The sequence below is a fragment of the Tachypleus tridentatus genome, chromosome 11 (assembly GCF_004210375.1).
Source record: "Tachypleus tridentatus isolate NWPU-2018 chromosome 11, ASM421037v1, whole genome shotgun sequence".
Lineage (NCBI taxonomy): Eukaryota > Metazoa > Arthropoda > Merostomata > Xiphosura > Limulidae > Tachypleus > Tachypleus tridentatus.
In genome coordinates this window covers 732,847-753,087 of record NC_134835.1, presented here as the reverse complement: position 1 = coordinate 753,087, position 20,241 = coordinate 732,847, and the positions used below count along the sequence as shown (strand labels likewise).

Sequence of the window (20,241 nt, the reverse complement as noted above, 5' to 3'; positions counted from 1 at the left end):
TCCGCGTTCTTTGAGAGAAGTAATGGCAGTGATTACCATTTCGGATACCTCAGGATGTACGGGTGCCGTTCTCGGTTTTTTTCGCTTTTTGTTTGCTCACCTTCTTAGGAGAAGGAGCCGTGGTAGGCGCCGTCGCATCAGCCATTTTTTAAAGCTTTTTTATTTATTAATCTTTCTACTCGGTTGAAAAATACGAGCACAAGCACGTGAAGACCTTAAGTAAAGAGAGAGCGGCCGTAATTGAGAGCTTCATCTAACTGAGAGAAGTCAGCTGGGGTCGCCATTTCTCGCGTCTGAACGTATCATCCGGCTGTGTTTGTTCACAAAATTCTGGGTTCCTTTTGAGAAGTTTCGAATTTCCAAGATTTTTCCTAAGGTCTACTAAACGAAAGTTCGATCTTTTTTCTATAGATACGTCTATCCACGATTCGTCAATGGTGGCATTTTCTATTCCTTATTCAGAAATTGTTTTCGATCCTTATTATCGTAAACAGTGCATTACAAAGAATATTCAAACAGCAAAACGATTACAGGCCACCCTAAGCCAGTTTGAAAGCAAACTGGTGAGAGTTCGTGACAAATGAGAAACGAAACTAGTGTTCGTCGATACAATCATATAACACATATTCGATTTCAATAAGATGCCTTGAATCGTTAATTTATTTCTTTTTATACTTCCTCTGAAGGTTGATTAATATATATAATATTTATATATATAGAAATAACGATGCAGTTTTGAAACGCAGTGTTCTTGGCTTCGTCGACCTTTCTGACATCATTAATTAAGGAATATTTTATTGTAGAGTCTATGTTTACACACATTTTTCGGAGATAGAAAACTTTAGAGTGGTATTTAATAAGCTTGCAACTTTCATCTTTTGAATAGAAATTAACAATTGAGCAAGACATTCATTCGTCTCTCTAAGTGTATGTGTACTCAATAAGCGTAACGCTTCTTCATTGGCGAGTGTTATTTCTACACTGTTAGAAATTGTTCGTAATTTTACACTGCAATGTAGTAGCAGCAGAGTTGACGCTACACTGGGTGTAATTTTACGGTGCATTGCAAAACAAATCTTGTCATTTAACATGGCAATACACCGTAATTTTCATGCAAATACAGTGTAATTTTACATAGCAAGGTAGTGTAATTTTAATGCTGATAGGAGTAATTTTACATGGAAGGCAGGATAATTTTTATGCTGATGTGGAGTAATTTTACAGTAATATTTAGTGTATAATTTTTACGACCATGGTGGTGTTACTTTACAGAAAGAAATGCTCAATATGATAACATGCGCGGGGCCTGCATTTTAGCATAACATTAATAGAAAGAAAGAGACATATGACTTTTTTCTTGAAATAAAAAAACAGAGACTCCTGTTTATTTTCCATATTTATTGCAAACTGATGATATTTTGTTTTTCAAGAAAACATGAAATAATGGTATACAAGGAATGTCATGCCAATGTTCCTATTTATTAACTGGTTAAATTTCAATATTAGAAACCATAAAGTCTTGCAGTTGTTTAAACTTTTATTGTCCATCTTTTATTAAGCAGAAATAAAATCTCAGTAAATAACTGAGATATCATTATCAAAATCCCTTAGATTGTCTATCAACTTTCTAACTTTGGTACTAAAGGCAGGCCTCCTCTTGTCGGTCTTCCTCACTTTGGAGCCCCTCTGAGGATTTATGCCAAGGAAGATCCTGTTAAAATTGATAAGCATGGTTAAATGAGTCATAATATCCTGGAATTCTGTTTTATATATATATTTTTTTATAACATTTTGACAATTCAAATTATCTGCATTATAACAAAATACAATAAGGCCACAAGGAACAAATCTTTTGTTACTCATCCTTTTATTCCTTCTAGAGTGGGTTACAGGGCACTTTTTTTTTTATTCTGACCAGTCCACTGTTCAATTTGCAACAAAAATCGCTCAATTTTTCATACATGTCAATTCTCTTATAGAAAAAATTGTCATATTCTGCTGCAAATACCATGTACTTCTATTTCTGCCTACTGGTGACATAACTTTTTAAACTGAATATTCAACCAAATACTTCTAGCAAATATACATTTAATGCTGTTAACATATAATATTTTAAAAAATTTTATTCAGTAAAGCCATAAAAATGTTTATAGGGCAGCCAAGACTGGATGCAGATAGCGATGATTCACAAATCTGTATTTCTTGTGGCCTAAGCTTAAGTTTTGTATGGTGAAACAGGGCTGGGACATGTGAGAGAGGACCTGTGTAGTAAGACTAACTAACTACTTCAGCTGGCCTTGCATGTCGGCCAGTCTAAATACATGCAAATTGATTAGTACAAGTTTAAAACTTTTGAAAGACCAACTGTGAGTAGGGAACATTTAACCTTGGTCCTAAGAATGGCTCTATCAAACTGATGGGTAGCAACCAAAGTACCGGTATTCTTTTGCATAGGAAAGAACTATTCATATTTATCATCTTCATTTACAGGTCAAAAGAAATTATGTAAGTAAATACAGGTAAATTAAGAAAGTGCTATTCCAAACCTTTGAATAAATTCAAGAGTGTTGGCAATGGACTCTGGGTAGGTGATGTTCAAGTTATAATAAGCTGCTATGGTCAAACCAACTGCCATCCTTCTACAACTGCATAGCAGTTATTTTCAAATGGATGGTTTCCTACAAAAATATAAAACAACAAGAGTACATTTTGATGTTCTTGTGAGGCATATTGTCTTGTTAATACTGTTATCAAGTTTTCAGCCCTGATAATTCAGGTCAGACCAAAACCACATATGGAACCCTGCAGCCTGTAGTGTGTAGTTTTCTTTTATATATCTCTCCTGATGTTACAAATAAAACAAAGTACTTAGCAAACGGCCTAACAAGGAAATAATTACAGCTGCCCTCTTCTATCAGAGGCAGCTATCATATTTTCAGTGACGTCTGTGTGTCTCCCTGTGTGTGTGAGTTGCCCACATTTTTTGCCATGCAGGACTGTGTAACTTTGACCTTGAATGGTCAAAAATTAAGGTCTAGCAATTCACAGGTCTAAACTCTAAATTTACAGAAACATCAAGGAATTCTGAATATTGTATTATATAATCTGCAGTGGTGCCATATATTTTAAACATATCTCAAACTTTAGGCCTTCATTATCATTTTCTTGTTATTTTTAATATATTTAAAGAAAAACATGACTAATTGTTCTTAATGAAGGTTTTAGAGTTTCAAAAACACAATGAAGTCCATTAAATGGAAAAATAGGCATACAATGTGATGCACATACCCCCCCCCAAAAAAAAAAAAAATCCAAGTACAAAAACAGTATGCATAATAAGTATCTTACCTCTGATGACTACATGGGGGTGAGGTAGGTCATCATGTTGTTCTAAATCAGCAGATGTGATGATATCCTGTTGAAAAATTATATAATCCTATTACATGTATTTATAAATTAGTGTCTAATACTGGAAACATACAGCAGGTCAAGTGACAGCAAAAGTTGATTTGTAATCAGGATTATAATATGAACTTATCTGCAGCGCAGCCCTAATTTGACGGTCACATAAGTGCTTAATTCATTTGTATAAATTCTGCCAACTTCAGTGATCCATAATACAACATTCAAAATGGCTCATTTTGCTGGGGAAAATCTTCAAGGACTGGCAACATTGGTAAGGTTGATGAATATTTTCTTTAGTGAATATTTTCCTGTTTACAGTATAATCCTGTTTCAAATCTTATATAAGCGTTTTATGTTAATTATGTTAATGCTGGATACTGTCAGTCTACTAAATGTTTGTGAAAAGAACCTTGGTACTAAGTTAAATTAGGCAGTAGTATTAAAATGTACAGTACTACAGAGAACAGTATTTCCTTAAATAGTAGCCCTACCACAGGTCTCTGTTTTTTTCAAGCTTATATTTGACATAAATTTGCTAATCCCATTTTCTTATAATTAAACTAGTCAATATTTACAGAAATTAGCAAACATTTAAGAAAGATTTACCAAAATCTCTAAAACAGGAAGAGCATCTGATCACTAGAGCTTGATGTATACAAAGGTATTTTAACTGAAATATGATATCATTTTGCAAAATCTGCCAAAAATAAATTGTTCCTATTTTTCACTCATTATAAAAGCTGTAGTGAAAGCCTTACCTCTGCAGTTTTAAAGAGGTCTTCTTTATCTTCTCCAAAGATCAGAGGAAGCAGCAAGAGGGTGCCATACACCTTGGGACTAACATTTCCAACCACTTCGGCTAGCATTGTCAACTGGGCTGCTGCTGTTGCCACAGTTACATTTGTTTGTGATTGACAGTACCTCAGCATCTTGTCTGCCCTACTGCTCATCTCATGGTCAAGTCTTTCAAATAAACTGAAGTCCATAAGGTATTCAAAATGGCTTAGAAAGTATGCTGGCTGTAAAAGGAAAGGCCAATTTACTCTCACTGCTGACAAGTGAGCACCTTTGTTAATAAGGTAGCGCTGTGACGGGTAGGTGCTGGTCATACTTTGAATCACCCTTGGCGTGTCGGTACTACCACGGTGGTATTCTTCTACAAGCCAGCACCTCTGCTGTTCCTGGCTTTCCTCAGTCTCCCCGTCGGGCAGATCAGGCTGCCACCTGATACAGCCATAGCTATCCTGCTGCAGCACTGAGGCAGACTTTCTCTTAGCACTACCAGTTGTACCTCCATTTTCTTTTTCTTCCAGCAGCTTCCTGCGGAAAGAGTTGCCTCTGCTACAACGATTCAGGTTGTCAAATCTCTCAGAGAGGCGATTTGCGAGAGTAGCATACCCTTTCCCCACCTGGCCATATCGTGCTATAGAATCCATGAAGGTTCTAGGATGCGTATCCACAATCTTCTTGGCAATAGCATTTAAGTTAGCTTTCCCAGGTTTGGGATTTACCTTAGCTATTTCTTGGCACAACACTCTTACTGCAGCAAAGAGATCAGTCTTGGCTGGGGTTGTCCCTTTGGCACAAGCGTCTTGGACTGCATCAGGCAGCTTTTGCCAAGGGATTTCGAATCTCTCTCCCCAGCTTTGCGCCTCCCGTCTATATCCAGAACCTGAGGTGGTTGGTGTGATATTGTCCCTTGACAGTGACAATGGTGGGGGTGTGACACATTGTTCGGCTGGTGAAGCTGCTGCAGCAAGGTTTCTACTTTTTGGAGTCCCAACAACTGATGGGATACTTTCAGTGCCTTAAGAAAGTAGATTACAATAGAAAATTACAATAATATCTAAAGAGAATTAAAGTATTTGAAAAGCACTTGTACATTACCCATCAAACCAAGTTTCACCTGCATTTTGACAATTAAATGCAAAGTTCTGTTTAGCTGTATTTTGACAATTAAATACAAAGTATAGTTATAATATTAAAGTAGTATTGACATTTTCTTGCAAATTCATGCAAGTTAAGTCCCCAACTTGTGCCTCTCATTTTGATGGGTGAGGAAAAACTCTACACCCCTCTCTGACATGCAGAAAGGAAGACATATTAGATAAAGGGGTGGGTACAGGATTGGTCTTAAATCCCTCCCAAGTAAGAGGATTTTTTTACAGCTGGAAGGTAAAAGGGTTGCCTGAATTACTTGAGGGTGGGGAGATGTATATAATATTGTTATTTCAGTAAAAGAATCCTACTTTAGGGCTAAATTTTGCCCCTTCCCTTCCAAACATGTATACTTTACATAAAATTTTCCCTGTCCCCCCAAAAAAACTCCTCCATACATATTTAATCACATAAGTTTATTTCCCCACTTTAGTGAAAAAGGGCCCCAAGTTTGGAAACACAGAATAAACATTAAAATATTGCCTGCCAAAAAGGATATTTAACTAAAGTTATATGCATTTGTTCATTAAACTTAAAGAATACCATTTGCTGTGAAGTGGGCTTTCAGTTTGAGGGCCAGTTTTCTGCAGGCAAGCAGGTTTAGTGTCCCTTCAAGATCTTTCTCAGGATCAAGAAACTCAAAGTCTTCCAGATTTTCCATCCCAAATTCTTGCAGCTTCTCCTCTAGTGCTACCATCTTGTCTGCTGTAAGATGAAGAGCTGCTACAAGAAAGTTCTTCACTTCTTCTGACACAGAGGGCATCCTAAAGTCAAAGGACAACTAAATTAACATCTGATTAGACACAGTGCATATAAATAATGACACCTGTACTATTTTTTGTCCAAAACAAAAGCTTAGAGATGGCAAATAAGTCCCCAGGCTAGACCAGAAGCGGATCCATGGGGCAGAAGGGCTAGGATCCCCTTTCTTGGCTGCAGCAATTTTTTTCGGTTTCAAACCAATTTTGCCACCTGGACTCCTTTCTTGTTGGCACCTGAGGACCTTTCAATTTAGGATGTCTTATTGGTCATCATAGATTGGATCCCCCTTTACAAAAATCTTGGATCTGTTTCTTAAGATGGATGGACAGACAGAAGCTCACTATCTCCAACTTTCAGGCAGGAGACTGAAAAAACACCCAGTGCTAATGTACTACAAAAACAGGGTTTTAATGAAGGCTTACTAATAATTTTTTAGAAATCTTGTTTGCAATTGAATATAATGTAGAGGTTGTATTTAATTTTAATGAAATTGAGGGTGGGGTCAGCTTATACATGGAATACCAGTACAAGTTACAAAGCATAGGGGTGGGGGGGATAGGGGGGTGGATTCGTAACAACTGCCAAATGCTGCTCATGTGCCATTTACATCACACACTGTCAAAAGTGACTGGATTCATGAATGCAAACTGCAACTAAACTCAACTGAAAGGTGCATCCAGCTCAAAGTTGCATTTGCCTATCTTCACTCAACAGAAAATGTGCCTGGCTTCACATGCAGATGCTGCTTATGTGCCACTAGCTTCACTTACTGTCTAGTGTGACTGGCTTAATGCAATATGCTTGTGTACAATATTACAAATGCTGAAATTTGGGCCTGTCCTCTAAAAAATTCTGTAAGAGCAGACTAAGGGAGGTAGGCCAGGTGATTCAATGCACAAAGGAATTGTTAACAGTATATATTACCAGGACCAGGGACTCAAAAGACCAAAGAAGGGCACTGAATTAGAACTTGCGTGCTTGTGGCCAGTACTTATTGTATACACCGTATGCTTCACTTGTCATGACTGTGTATTATAGAAAAAATAAAAATAAAAAATAATTCTCCCCAAACCACTTGTTAGAAACCAGTAAGTTCATGTTGATTGTATTAGATGTAGGATGCTTTGGTACAACTGGGATAGCTCATGGGGTACCCAAAAACTTGGTGGGGGGGTAAAGGGAGGGGTCCTAGCTTCTCAACCAAAATATCATGGGTAGCAGGAAGGTTAATACTTTTTTATCTGATCATGTTATTATAGACCTAACACTGTACAGAACACAAAATAATTGTTTCCATCCCCTGCTAACTGGGTAGGCCTTGAACAGGCAAAATTCTTTGCCTGTTAAACAAAATTTCCACTTTATATTATAAACAGTCTTGTTCTTATTGGGTTCCATGAACAATTTATCTATTAAAAAGAACAATTTATCTATTAAAAAGTGGTTTGGTGCCTCAGGAAATACCACTTCCAACCAAATTTGCCTGAAATTCTGATTGTCTACATCAGTATTTTACACCATGCTGCACCATTTTAAAATGAACAAAAGTACCCAGATGGCACCTTAAGGATGAAGTGGGCTAGGCTGAGAACAGGGGTTATTCTAGGTTTTATAACTTGGGGCCCTTTCTTACTGATGTGGGAATTATTTAACGTGGTTTAATAGGAATGGGGAAATTTATGTTGTTGCAGAGGGGAATTTTGTACAAATAACAAAAAAATTGCCAGGGGGAAGAAATTCGGCCCTATAAAGGGTCTAGAATAATCCCTGGAGAACAAGGGAGACCAATATGAATATAGGCCTCATTGGAAGAATTCATGTCTTTGACATCCAAAAGAACACGTACCTGGATGACCTTAGTTATCCACCACAGCGTGTTTCAGAACAGCAAATACACTGGCACCAAATCTGTATAGCTCCAGGAGCCAGTAATCCAGTAGTTGGCTAAAAGGAACACATGTTGTTTTGAATTTTCAGATTCAAAAATTTTAAGCAATCAGATTCAGTTCTTTGTGTATCCTTATTCTGAACAACAAAATAAATATCAGTATCCTTACTGAGAAGAACCATGGTGATTTCACCACAAACAAGGTGATTATCAGCATCTTTGGACAAAAACACTACTTGTCCTTTATGGTAGTGGACACCATGCACCACCATACTCTGGCAAACTACAGTACTTGAACTATTTCTCAAGTGAGGGAATTTGTCAACAGCCTTCTGGATGTACTCTCCATACAAATCTGCATGGAATGCTAATGCTGACTTGTATGACACCGGTGGTCGAAACAATGATCCAGAACTATACAATGCTTGCAACAACTGATGTTTTTCTGCTAAGGACTTTGTTACATGTATATAATTTTGAGCTGAACGTGCACTCCTCTTGAAATAAGAGTGTTTACTCTCAAATCGTAATGTCCACAATCGAATCAGGGGTCCACATTTCAATGTAAGCTCAGGATAGTGAGTCAGAAAATGGTGTTTTGCTCTTAAGTTAATGTTTGGAAAAAGTTGCATTCTTTTTACAATATATTCTTCTATCAAGTCCAACATTATGGCAACCTGATCCTCAGATATCACTGGGGCACATATAAGTTCAACAATCTGTCTTAGTAATAACAGCAACTGCCACACTTCATTATTATGGTCATCAATTTTTCCATGTATTAGCAGTGGCAAAAATCGGAGCAAAACCCAGACCTGAACTGCATGCCCACTAACTGTCTTAGAGCTCAAAGTAAATGGGGGTTTGTCATTTGCATCAGATCCTTTGAATTTATAAGTCTGAATCTTTTTGTTCAGGTAATCATAATCAAACCACTCTGCTCGTACCAAGTAATTAAGAATCAAGTGTAGATCTTCCTTGACAATCCCTTCAAACAGGTCATGCCCAAGGCAAGGTGGGAGACCAGGGTTTGTAACATGAAAATGTTGCAATTTGTTCAATACTGAATCAAATTTAACCCCACTGTGATGCACCAGACCATTTGTACATACTTCTTGTACTGAGCTATTGTAATTTTCTTGAGTCCTTAAATCAAAGTCCCAAGGAAAAATATTTCCACCTTCAAGGTCATCTTTGGATATCAAACAGTATCTACAATTGTGAGAAACAGAACTGAAGTTTTCAACAAAACCACCTATCATATGACTACCTAAATTGTCCCTAGAACAAAGGCAACAGACCCTTTGCGGTTCCCAAATCTGCCTAAGTCTACACCATTTGCTTCCAGATCAAGCAAATCTGTCATGATAGGAGTCAGAATCTTTTCCTGACCATGTGTCTTAAAGTCCTCTTCCCTACAGAGCAACAATAGCTGCTGTACATCTATTAAAGTCCTGACAGCAGGATGCAGATTACCAATGGTATAGTAAATGGCCAAAATTTTGTGTTTTTTCTTTGCTGACCCAAGTGGATTCACTATTTCAAATGAATCTTGATACAAGAGTAGCTTTAAAGCATCAGGATTTTCTTGAAAGAAAACATTTTCATTGCACACTTTACCATCTGTAAAGTCTGTTAGCACTCCTAAATCTCCATTATTTTCAGATTTTTCAAAGTAGTGACTGATTTTTTCATCTCGAAATAGGGCCTGAAGTGAATCTTTTAAAGGCACATAGTAGCACAATGCCTTTGTATCATTTTTTTTGTGTTTAGGCTCTGGATGTGGAAGTGGTTCAACATAATCAAATTTTTCCTTGTAATACTTTTTTTCTGTAATATTTTGACCTTAAAGTGTCATGTACTGCTTTGAGGTTGTCATGTTCGTACCAGTGTATAATTTCCTGAATACAATCAGCAGAAAGAGTTGTTTTTTCTAGCTTTGCCTTCAATTGATGTTTTTGGAATTTCGCTTGCTCATTATGGAGGGAGCTGAATTCATCCACAATAACCTGAATAGTGCTCACTGGTAAGTGGTGTTTTGTCTGTATTGATAAGAGAAATGTAGCTAATTTTGTTGTCAAGGCACTTTCTATTTCTCGGTCTGATAAGAAATTATTTTCATCCTCATCACTATGGCAAATTTCAGTACATGGTTCTTCATCATTGCCTGTATTATTGTTTTCATTAGTCTGGTTCTCTAAATTTCTATCATGACCATCATGATCACCAATGGAGAGGATGGCTACATGCAGGTGATGAACTGAGGTGTCCTTGTGATATCTGCTCAAGTGAGAACTGAAACTTGACACAACCTCAAATCGCTTATCACATTGTTGGAAGGGACATGCAATTTTAATACCATCCTTTATATGTCCCTTCAAACGAGCAATAAAAGGTTTCAAACCCAAATATTTTGCTAAGCAATGCCTTATCTCACATTGCAGCTGTATACTATCAGAGTCAACATACTGTTTTGAATATTCTCCCTTATGCTGCCTTGAAATGTGTGATTTAAGAGAAGGAAATGTTGGCAAGTTTTCACCACAGTCAGTCACTGGACAAGATATAGTAGGATTTGGTAAAGCTGCATGGAATGAGTTATAATGACTGCCATACGTTCGCAGAGAAGATGTTCTAAAGTGACAAATAGTACAGCGATACATTTTGAGTTTCAGTTAAACTCTAACAAACAAGACCAGAATAGTGAAAAAAAATTGATATAGGAAATGAACTAAGCAGCAGGGCATGGTGAGATCTCCAAGATTAAGTGGATAAGTGATGGGGGGGGGGTATGGCACAGGAATTAAAAATCTTGGCTTTAACCAACACGCCAGGCCTTGTCTGTTGAAAGAACTTGCGAAACAACTGATCAATTCCTGCTCACTTTCACTTACTTTTAGAGAAGCAATTCAAAATTTTTGCATAACTGTTAATTACAGAAGGAATCACCTGCTAAAATGCACCAAACTGGGATTAATCATGTAAACCACTCAGGACCAAAAATGTGCCATGTTATATGATTCGCTCAAAAGTTGGCCCAAAATTTTAACATAATATCTTTATAATTTTGGAATACTCTAAACATCAGTAAAATTCTTGCCCTATAATTTCATGCCCAGCAGCCAGACTGATCATGCCATGTACTTGCTGTAAAACCCTAATATTAGCGAGCCTTTTACTTAGGCAAATTTGGTGACTGGAATATTGTTGCTAAATTAACTGGATGGTAATTTATCTAGCTAAACATACTGAAGAGTGCAATTTCATAAAAATGCTATGGCAGTTTTTAAAGAAAAACGTGAAGTTCAGCCTACCTACGATCTTTAGGCCTAGCTTCCATGCATGACTGAATCTAAGAATATGCTCTCACAAGGTAACCAGACGACCAGATCTGAAGAATCTACACTACTAGGACTTAGCCTATATCTATTATAGTATAAGGTTCATCAGATCATCAATCAGGAACCGTTTATCATCAAACGGTACCCAGGTACCGCCCATTCCCAAATACCTGATACGAATTGACCAGGCCTGACGTTAGATCGCTAGAAAGCTACAATTTTAGGCAACGCAATAGGCCTAGAATATAGTTTGTCATGAAGTAGACATTGGGCTTCACGTTAGTAGATTTATCTATGTACCAGTAATATCAATGGTTATGAATCAAATAAAATACAAACCTGCCTCCTGGAAATGCACAACACAAAGTTAATTTAAATTAAACTGAATCTGGATTGCGTAGGTCTAAACAAGGGGTAAATAAATTGATGAGGTGTAGACTGTTGACTGCTAGACTCTATTCGGAACAAACTGCATCCACGATCCACTGGCACTGCTGATTCCTTTGTGTGAATTCAAAATTCTCGCTTCCGGTGCCGCGAGCGACCTAGTTCATGACTCCGCATCCAGCACTGCGTCAGCAGAGTCCGGCTATAGCTGATAAACACGCGCGTACGCGCATCTAGCCCGCGCTAGCGACTTTGCAATGCCATGTTATTTGCGCCATGGGCTTGAAAGGCGGTGCCTGAGCGGGCCGCAGTGTTGATTACGTTGGTTAGCAGCGTGATTTCACGATGCTTACCAGCGTAGATCAGTAAACATGCGTATGTTCCGTAAAATAACGAGGCATTTCTTTGTTATAAAACGGTTATTTTTTACAGTGTATTAAAACCCAAATCAATCGAGTCAATAACCTTATCCGGCGTCTAATTAACGAACAAAAAAATTGGTCGGAGTTATGTGCGTCATAAGACAATTCATACATTCTGGAGAAAGTTCAAGAGCATAAGTAACGACAGTTCAACTAACAGCATTGCCAACTTAAAACTCGACTGTCTGTACTGTTTGGTCTCTACTTTTCATGTAGAGTCGCCTGAGTTTCCTGCGTTCTTTAATAAGATTATGTATTTCTGGCGTCAATGTCCAGTTTTGCTTGGGAGTATTCTTTTGTCTAGAGGGCATGACTGTATCCACGGCTTTTGAAATAGCATTCGTGACGTCGTTAACATACTTGTATACTTTGTTTGTTTGTAACGCTTGTAATTTCGTCTGGTGAGAGTGTGGTTAAGGTGTTATTGAAGGTTATCCAGTCAGTTTTTTGTATAATTATAAACCTGTGGGAGATCTGTTGGTAAATTCTGTTTGTTTTACGAGATTTTGAAAAAAACTGGAAAAGGGTCAAGGTGAACCTTGAAATTCCGTGAATAAGGTAAAACAGTGATGGCGAACCTTTTAGAGATTGCGTGCCTCAATTGTGACCCAAAATAATTTTGTCTATCCGAACGTGCCAGGATTTTCATAAAAATGACGGTTACTTTCCAATAAAATCCGACTTTTTGATGAGTATCTTTATTTTAAAAAAAAGTCAAATTACAAAAGTTTCAATGAAACTAATAAATAGCCTTGACTTAAAATTTGTATATTTTGTCTTGAATTTTATTAAATCAATGCGATCTCTGCTGTTGTGAACACTTGGATAACTTGTTTTGATGGTTCATATTTTGTTGATTTGAGAGCAACACATGCAGCACTCGGTTCATCTGTAAGCTTGTTTCTTCTGTCTGATTTGATGAAATTCAAAGTTGAAAACAGCTGCTCACAAGCGTAAGATGATCCAAACAAAGTTAGAAGAGCTATTCCAAGTAATTTCATTGACTTAAAATTAATTGGCAAAGAATTCCACACTTTAAGAATTTCATTTTCACAACTCTTTGCAACGTTTTCTTCCAAGATCCCTCCACACACTATTTTCTCAAGTGTTTTACGCAGGGCACAGAATTTATTAGTCCAAGTATAGTTTTTCTGAAATTCTACCAGCTCCATTTCTAGAGTTTTCAAACCCAACCAGTGCACACAGGAAAGATCGAGATCTTCAAATTCAGTTTTATCGGGAAAGGTAAGAAAATACAAAGTTTTTTTTTTCTATCTTTCGAAACTGTATAAATCTGTTACTAAAATTCTCCTTCGCTACTGCGATAATGCTTGAAAATTCTTTGGAGATTTCCTGTTTACTTAAGGAACAGTCTGCAAATGTTGTCGAGTTTTCTAAATGCATTTTCAGATTTGGAAAATATTTGAGTTCCCACCTTCGATGTCTTTTTCAAAACTTGCAATTTTCTCTCAAATGCCTTTATATCCCAGAACATTCTTTCTGCTGTTTTTCCTACTCCTTGTAGTTTTGTGTTCAGTGCATTGAAGTGTGATATAAAGTCTGTAAAGAACATGAGGTTATTAAGCCAAGCCACATCAGTGAGCTGTGGAATGTCTTGTCCATTTTCATGCATAAAAAATCTAATTTCGTTCAAGCAAGCAATAAACCTTTCCAGAAAACGTCCTCTGCTCAACCATCGGATATTGTTATACATAATTAAAGTACTATATTGTGCTTGAACCTCATCAAGAAGTGTTTGAAACTGACGAAAATGAAGCGCACGAGTCATAATGTAATTCACCATTTTTGTAACATCTTTGAGTATATCATCTAATTTTTTGCTACTTTCTTTTGCACAAAGAGCTTCTTGATGTATAATACAATGAAACTGGATGACTTGATGTTTTATTTTGTTCTCAAACAACTTTATGAAACCAGATGTTGACCCAACCATACATGGTGCTCCATCACTAGTGATCGAAACTGTCTTTTCGTGCTTAATACTTTGTGTCAAAAAACATTCCATCACAGCATTGTAAATATCTACTCCTTGTGTTCTTCCGGGTAAAGAAATCAGTTTCACCAATTCTTCCCTCATGGAGTCACCAACAGCATAACGCAAAGTTACTGCTAACTTTGCATGATTATTTATATCCGTACTCTCATCCAAACACATGGAGTAACAAGAAGCCTTTTGTAAATCAGTACTGAGTTGTTGATTGACATCATTTGCCATACGTAAGATACGATCTTTCACGATATTTCTGCTAAGTGGTACCTCACAGATTCGTCGTAAAATTTCACGTTTATTTGAAATCTCCATCAGATAGAGACTTACCATATTTAGCGATACATAATGAAATTTGAAAGCTGGCCTTCGTCAAACGATTAGGTTTAGAAAGAAAGTTTCCAAGAATAAGACAATGAGAATGATATTTCCTCAGTTCGTTTGCAAGAAATTTCTCCTTTTCTGTTTCATCAAGTTCAGCAACATTTTTGTGGTTGGTTTCAAAATGCCGTTTGACACTTGAAGTACGACACACAACACTTTCACCACATAACATACATAACGCTTTTCCGTTGCGTTCAATGGTTCCAAATTGTGTCCAATTTTCTTGAAATAATCGTCCACTATCCATTAGCTTTGCCTTCTTTGCATTCATTTTGGTATAACTTAAACACACAAAAGTAAAGTTTAATGAAACAAACTTTTAAAATTTACTTAAACAAAGAACAGTTAAATATTTAAACAAATTAAATTGGCCCGTTTTGTTACTGTAGCTTTTTTTAATGCCATGGTAATGTGGAGTGCAAAATTTAAAACTAAACACGATTGTTTGAAAAATATTCTCAAGTTAATCAATAGTTTATAATGTTTTGCATTTTTAGCTGCATTTAGCTTGTATTATATTCAAATTTTCAATAAAATTACAAAGAATGATTTATGACAAGTTTTCTGTTTTTTGTATAATTCTTCATGACTGCAGAATAATAAGTAACCGATATAATTATTTATTCATATTGGTTGAAAACCAATACGAATAGATGTAATGACTTACGATGCCACCCCCGTCGTTCAAAAGGTTCGACATGCAACCTGTAGGGATAATATCCCTAATATATCCCTGGGATATATTATAGTATTAATCCAACCCGAAGCAGAGACAAGGGCTGACGTTAAGGCGCATTAAACTGGGAACAACGATTTCCCAGGCTTTACCGATATCCAATCCTTCTCATCGATCCTACCGGGAATATCTCTAGTTCTGGTGTTAGCTACACTTAGGTGCATTGCCTCCTCTGCACCACGAGGAGGCCCTGAAAATCGAAGTACTTGAACCCCAGTGCTCTCAGGTCATGCCACCTCTCATAATTACCTAGCTCGCTACATACTTCTTCGCAAAGATGCGGAAATCCTATCACGTGCCAGCAATCGTGGCCTCGCGTGCCATAGGTTCGCCATCACTGGACTAAAAGATAGTCGGGGACGGTTACAAGGTCAAGTACGTCGTACATGTCTGTGGTTTATGGCGTGCATGTTATTGTTTTCTAACATTTTTAACATTCTTTCATTTGTGTTTGAGAAAATGTTTCTTTCGATTTCTATATATGGGCTGATGTAATACTTAAAATGCATTACAATTCCTTTGGTTTCACTCGTTCTCGGTCTCGAGAATGAGTTGAAACCAGGTAACTTGACATTATAGTTATCTTTTGCCAATGTTTCTGATATAATTATGTTCTTATTATATTCTTTTACTTTGACTCTTTAGGTGAAGGAGTGACGTTGGTCATAATACTGATGAGTGAGACAAAGGTAGCACCGGAGAGACCAGCCAGACCAGATCCCGAAAAGCAGATGTCAAACTAAATATGAACATCAACATAAACGCGAAACGACCCGGTTCGGGGCATGGCAATAATGTTGCCTTGGCTGTGGGGAAAACAGGAGTGCCCCGAGAAAACCCACTGTCACAGGACAGGTGCCGAAAGATTTACCTGTCCTGTGCCCGAGACCTGAAAAGAAAATGCATAATATTTACACGAGTTTTGCCCTTTAAGTACTTTGTTGTGTGATTTGTGATTCCTGAAGTATGTTGTATGGTGAAATAAATTTGGTTGGTGCACTGGTTAATTTACAGAGTGATGCAGTTAGTTTGTTTCTGTGTTCTGCTTTTAAATAGTATTTGTGTGACATTTCTGTTAGTCTGTTTCTTAGCGTTGGTAAGCTACTGATTTGATGTATATAATTGTGTGTGATTGTAGTCTGAATGCAGATCTTAGTATTTTGCTTTGTTGAACTTGGATTTTCTGGAGCGTGTTATTTGAAATATTATGTCTGACTTGACATCCATACTCTATTAGGGGACGTATGTAAGCCTTGTATATTTGGATAATGGTTTTTTGGTGAGCATTTTGAGTGTTTGCTGGTAAGTATCATTAAGTGTGAAATGCGTTTTCTAATTTATGAGTGTATGTTGTCAGCATGCTTTTTCCATGTTAGTTTTGTGTCGAAAGTGACACCAAGGAATGTGACACGTTTGCTCCTGTTAATGGGCGTATTTCAGAGTGATAATTTTACTTTTTTTAGATTTTTTCTGTCTTTTTAGTTTCCTGTAGAAGGTGATTGCTTGTGTTTTGGTTGGATTTAAAACTACTCTCCACTTGTTACTCCAGGTCGAGACGTTGTTAAGTGATTCTTTCACACTAGACATGGCCATTACTGAGTTTCTGGAGGTATTCCAGATAGCGTTGTCGTCTGCGAATTGCGAATTATGAGTATGTATTAAACTGGGGAAAGGTATATCGCTGACAAAAATAATGTACAGTAGTGGAGAAAGGACTGATCCTTGGGGCACTTCTGCAGTTATTTTGAAATATTTGGTCATGTCCGGGGGGAAGTGTTTTTCACGTTTTTAATATTTATTTTTAGTTCAGTGATGGTAATTTTCCTGTTGATTGAACTTGAGTATGCTTACAGTGTCTCGCCAGGGAATTGTGGTGAGAATGAAGCTTGGTTTGTATTTATGAAGTTGTTGACGTGATGTTGGTGTTGTGTGTGTCAAAATCGACTAAAGTTAGGTTGCCGAAGGAGCATTCGCAAGAGTCGGCTTTCTCTACGTCCGTCCTTGCGATTATATTGTTGTGTGCGATATGTTGAAGCATGTGATTTGGGTTTTTGTCTGAAGAAATGCTCTTGAATTTTTTCCAAAATTCTTTATTTTTTTCTAAATTTGTACAAAAGTTTTGCCAATTAGTTTCTTTTGCTATTTTAATTTCTTGTTCAATTTTTGTATTTGTTCTGTTGATGTGTTGTGTTTTAATAGATGGATCACGTGTAATATAGTGTGTTCGTTCGATTATCAGTGCATGAATTTCCGGTGTTAAAGTCCATTGATTATGTGAGTGCTTTCTCCTTGTTTTAGGGATTGTGTTTTTTATGGCTTTATGTATGGCTTGTGTAACTTGATTTTCATAATTGTCTAGTTCTGTTTTGTTGTTAGCGTGTTCAATTGGGTAGGGTAGATATGAGTCCAGTGTAGCATTGAAAGTGAGCCAGTCAGTTTTGGTATAGGTGTATGCAGAGGGAGTCACGTACGCCACAGCAGGGTGGCGCGGGTGAATCATACATGAAATTGGGAAGTGGTCACTAGTGATTTCATCATGCACTTTAAAGTTAGAGATTCTGTTTACCATGTCCTTGGGTGCTATGATGAAATCAAGTACGTCATATGAGCCGTTGGCGGCTGAAAAGTGTGTAGGTGTATGGTCGTTTATTAGGTGCATTTTGTTACTAGAAAGAAATGTTTTATACACAACCTTCTGCGTGTGTTTCTGTTTCCCCTTAGTTCTGTATGCAGAGAATTAAAATCCTCAATAATAATTGGTTTGGGTTTGCGATTAACACATTTTTGAAGGAAGTTACTGTCAATATCTTTAGTTGGTGAGCAATATATGGCTAGAATCGGAATTGTTAGCCGGTTGTTAAAGTGTATATTACAAAAAATTGTTTCATTTATGTTAGATCTAAAGGAATCTTCTATCGAGATTAAATGCGATATTTTCGTACTAAAGTAAGCTATTATACCTCTGTTGTTTTCTGAGTGAGGTATGCTGTGCGTGATGAATCCGGGGATTGTGGTGTTTTGTTTCTCTGTGCAAAGTGTTTCTGAAACGATGATTATGTTGGCGTTCATATGTTTGTTTATGTTGTATATTTCTATCCTTTTGTCTTTGAGATTTCCTTGGCAGTTGATGTGTAAGATTTTAATGTGTTGTATCATTGTGTTGTTTTATTTCCCTTGCATGAATTTTAAGTGAAAGATGGTGTGGTTTGAGGTGAGGAAGGTTAAAATAATAACTTGCAAGGCTACAAACAGATTTGAGTGATTCGTGCCTCGATTCGAATGTAGGGAGATCACTCAATTCTATTAGCATTGCGAGTAAGTTTGTGGTGAATTCTGTGGGGTTGAATGCTTGTGTTGTTTTCGGGCGTGTGACGTCTGCGAAAGTACGTGTTGGTTGAGGTTGAGAGTGTTTGATTTGTGAGTCTGCTGGAGTTTGTAGTAAAGGTTGTTTGGTGATGTAAAGGGTGCCTTGGGTTTGATTGTTATTGTTCGTGGTTTTGAAAATCAATCTATTACGTATTTGAGTGTATTTAGGGCAGCCTTTGTAGCTGGCTGCGTGAGGGCCCTGACAGTTTGCGCATCTCACTTGGTTACGCTCGTTTGGACACTGAGCAACCTCGTGAGGTCCGCCACAACTCGCACATCTGTCCTTGGCCATACAATTGGTTTTCGTGTGTCCGAACCGTTGACATTTGTAGCATTGAATAATGGGCTTTTGGTGTGTTTTTTCCTGTTCGGTCGTGTGTCTCTTGAAAAATAGGAAGCAACCGTTTTTTAATAATTTGTCTTGATCGTCTTTATTGTTACCGGTTACCTTGATCAGTGGCGTTTTTTGTTTCGTTCTAAAGGATATGATTCGGTTTGATGATACAATGTCTTAGCCTTGAGTTTTAATTCATCTGTGATTTCATTATCTTCGATGTCGAAATCGACACCTCTGATAATGACAGTAAATTTTGGCGTGTTGTTTTTTGGTGTACTAATGGTGGCTTGGACCCCGAATGGGCCAAAATATGTGCAAATTCTTGTGGTTCAGAGCATTTTAACATGATTCTTCCTTTAGGAAGACGTTTGATGTCCTTAAACTGGATGCCCGGGTAATAGGCCCTCAGTTGTTTGACTATCTGTGGGATGCGTGTTGTGTTGTTAATTCCTTCAATGAACAGAATTGGGATTCTGTAATGAGGAGAATCGTGTGTTTGTGTGACAGTGGTGGTGTTTTTAGAACTAGTGGCGTTAGCGGTGTTGTTAGTATTCAGGTTAGTTGCGTTATTTTTCTTAGAACTAGTGGCTTTGTCATTATTAACATTGGTTACGTTATTAACACTTGAATTTTTAGTATTGTTAGTAGTGTCATTAAGGTTAAGGTTAATAGTATTGTCCGAAACCATACTTACCTTGTCCTTTTTCTTCTTCAGCCTCCTCTTGTTTGAGGTCGCATTTGCTTCTTGAGATTCTTGTCTCGATAATTCTTCTGCTTCTAAGTATTCGCTTTCAGAACTCTCTGTCGAACTGCTCAAGGATTCTGAGGCTGGTCCTTCGATCGCCTTGTTTAGCATTTCAATGATTTCTTCGTTTGATAGGGCTTTTCCGTTAGATCGCGTTGCGATCTTCCTCCTCTTCATCCTGTTTGTTTTACTAGTCCTGATCAGGACTAAGGGTAAACCTTTTAGAGTAAAACTTGGGAATTATGCACTTCAACAAAGTATACCTTGTCTTTAAAGTACGTGTCTCGCAGCTCTCGACTTACACGTCTACTCTGCTTGACGGCGGCCTTGAAACTCCAGAAACTGTATATTTATTTCATTTACACTTGACAGTAATTTTGGTTTTAAAGACCTTAGGGGACCCCTAAGGCAAACCAGGGGCGCTCAGAAACTTTTGTTTCTCTTCAACCCCGCGCATGATTGAGGGTTCAAGATCTCTCGATGAGCAAACTGGATCATTGGGTAATTTGTAGAGCGTGTTTT

The 20,241-nt window shown here is 37.4% G+C and overlaps 1 protein-coding gene across 1 annotated transcript; it reads right to left on the bottom strand.

Annotated features, from left to right (window-relative positions):
- Positions 1–1,383: 1,383 nt before the first annotated feature.
- On the bottom strand, positions 1,384–19,808 carry LOC143231568 (uncharacterized). Its single transcript, XM_076466083.1, has 6 exons — positions 19,669–19,808; positions 5,887–6,107; positions 4,164–5,212; positions 3,349–3,415; positions 2,547–2,678; positions 1,384–1,711 (listed from the first exon to the last, which is right to left on the bottom strand). The coding sequence occupies exons 2-5, from the start codon at positions 6,104–6,106 to the stop codon at positions 2,620–2,622; spliced, it is 1,395 nt and encodes a 464-aa protein (XP_076322198.1). The 5' UTR covers position 6,107; positions 19,669–19,808; the 3' UTR covers positions 1,384–1,711; positions 2,547–2,619.
- Between the last annotated feature and the right edge of the window lie 433 nt (positions 19,809–20,241).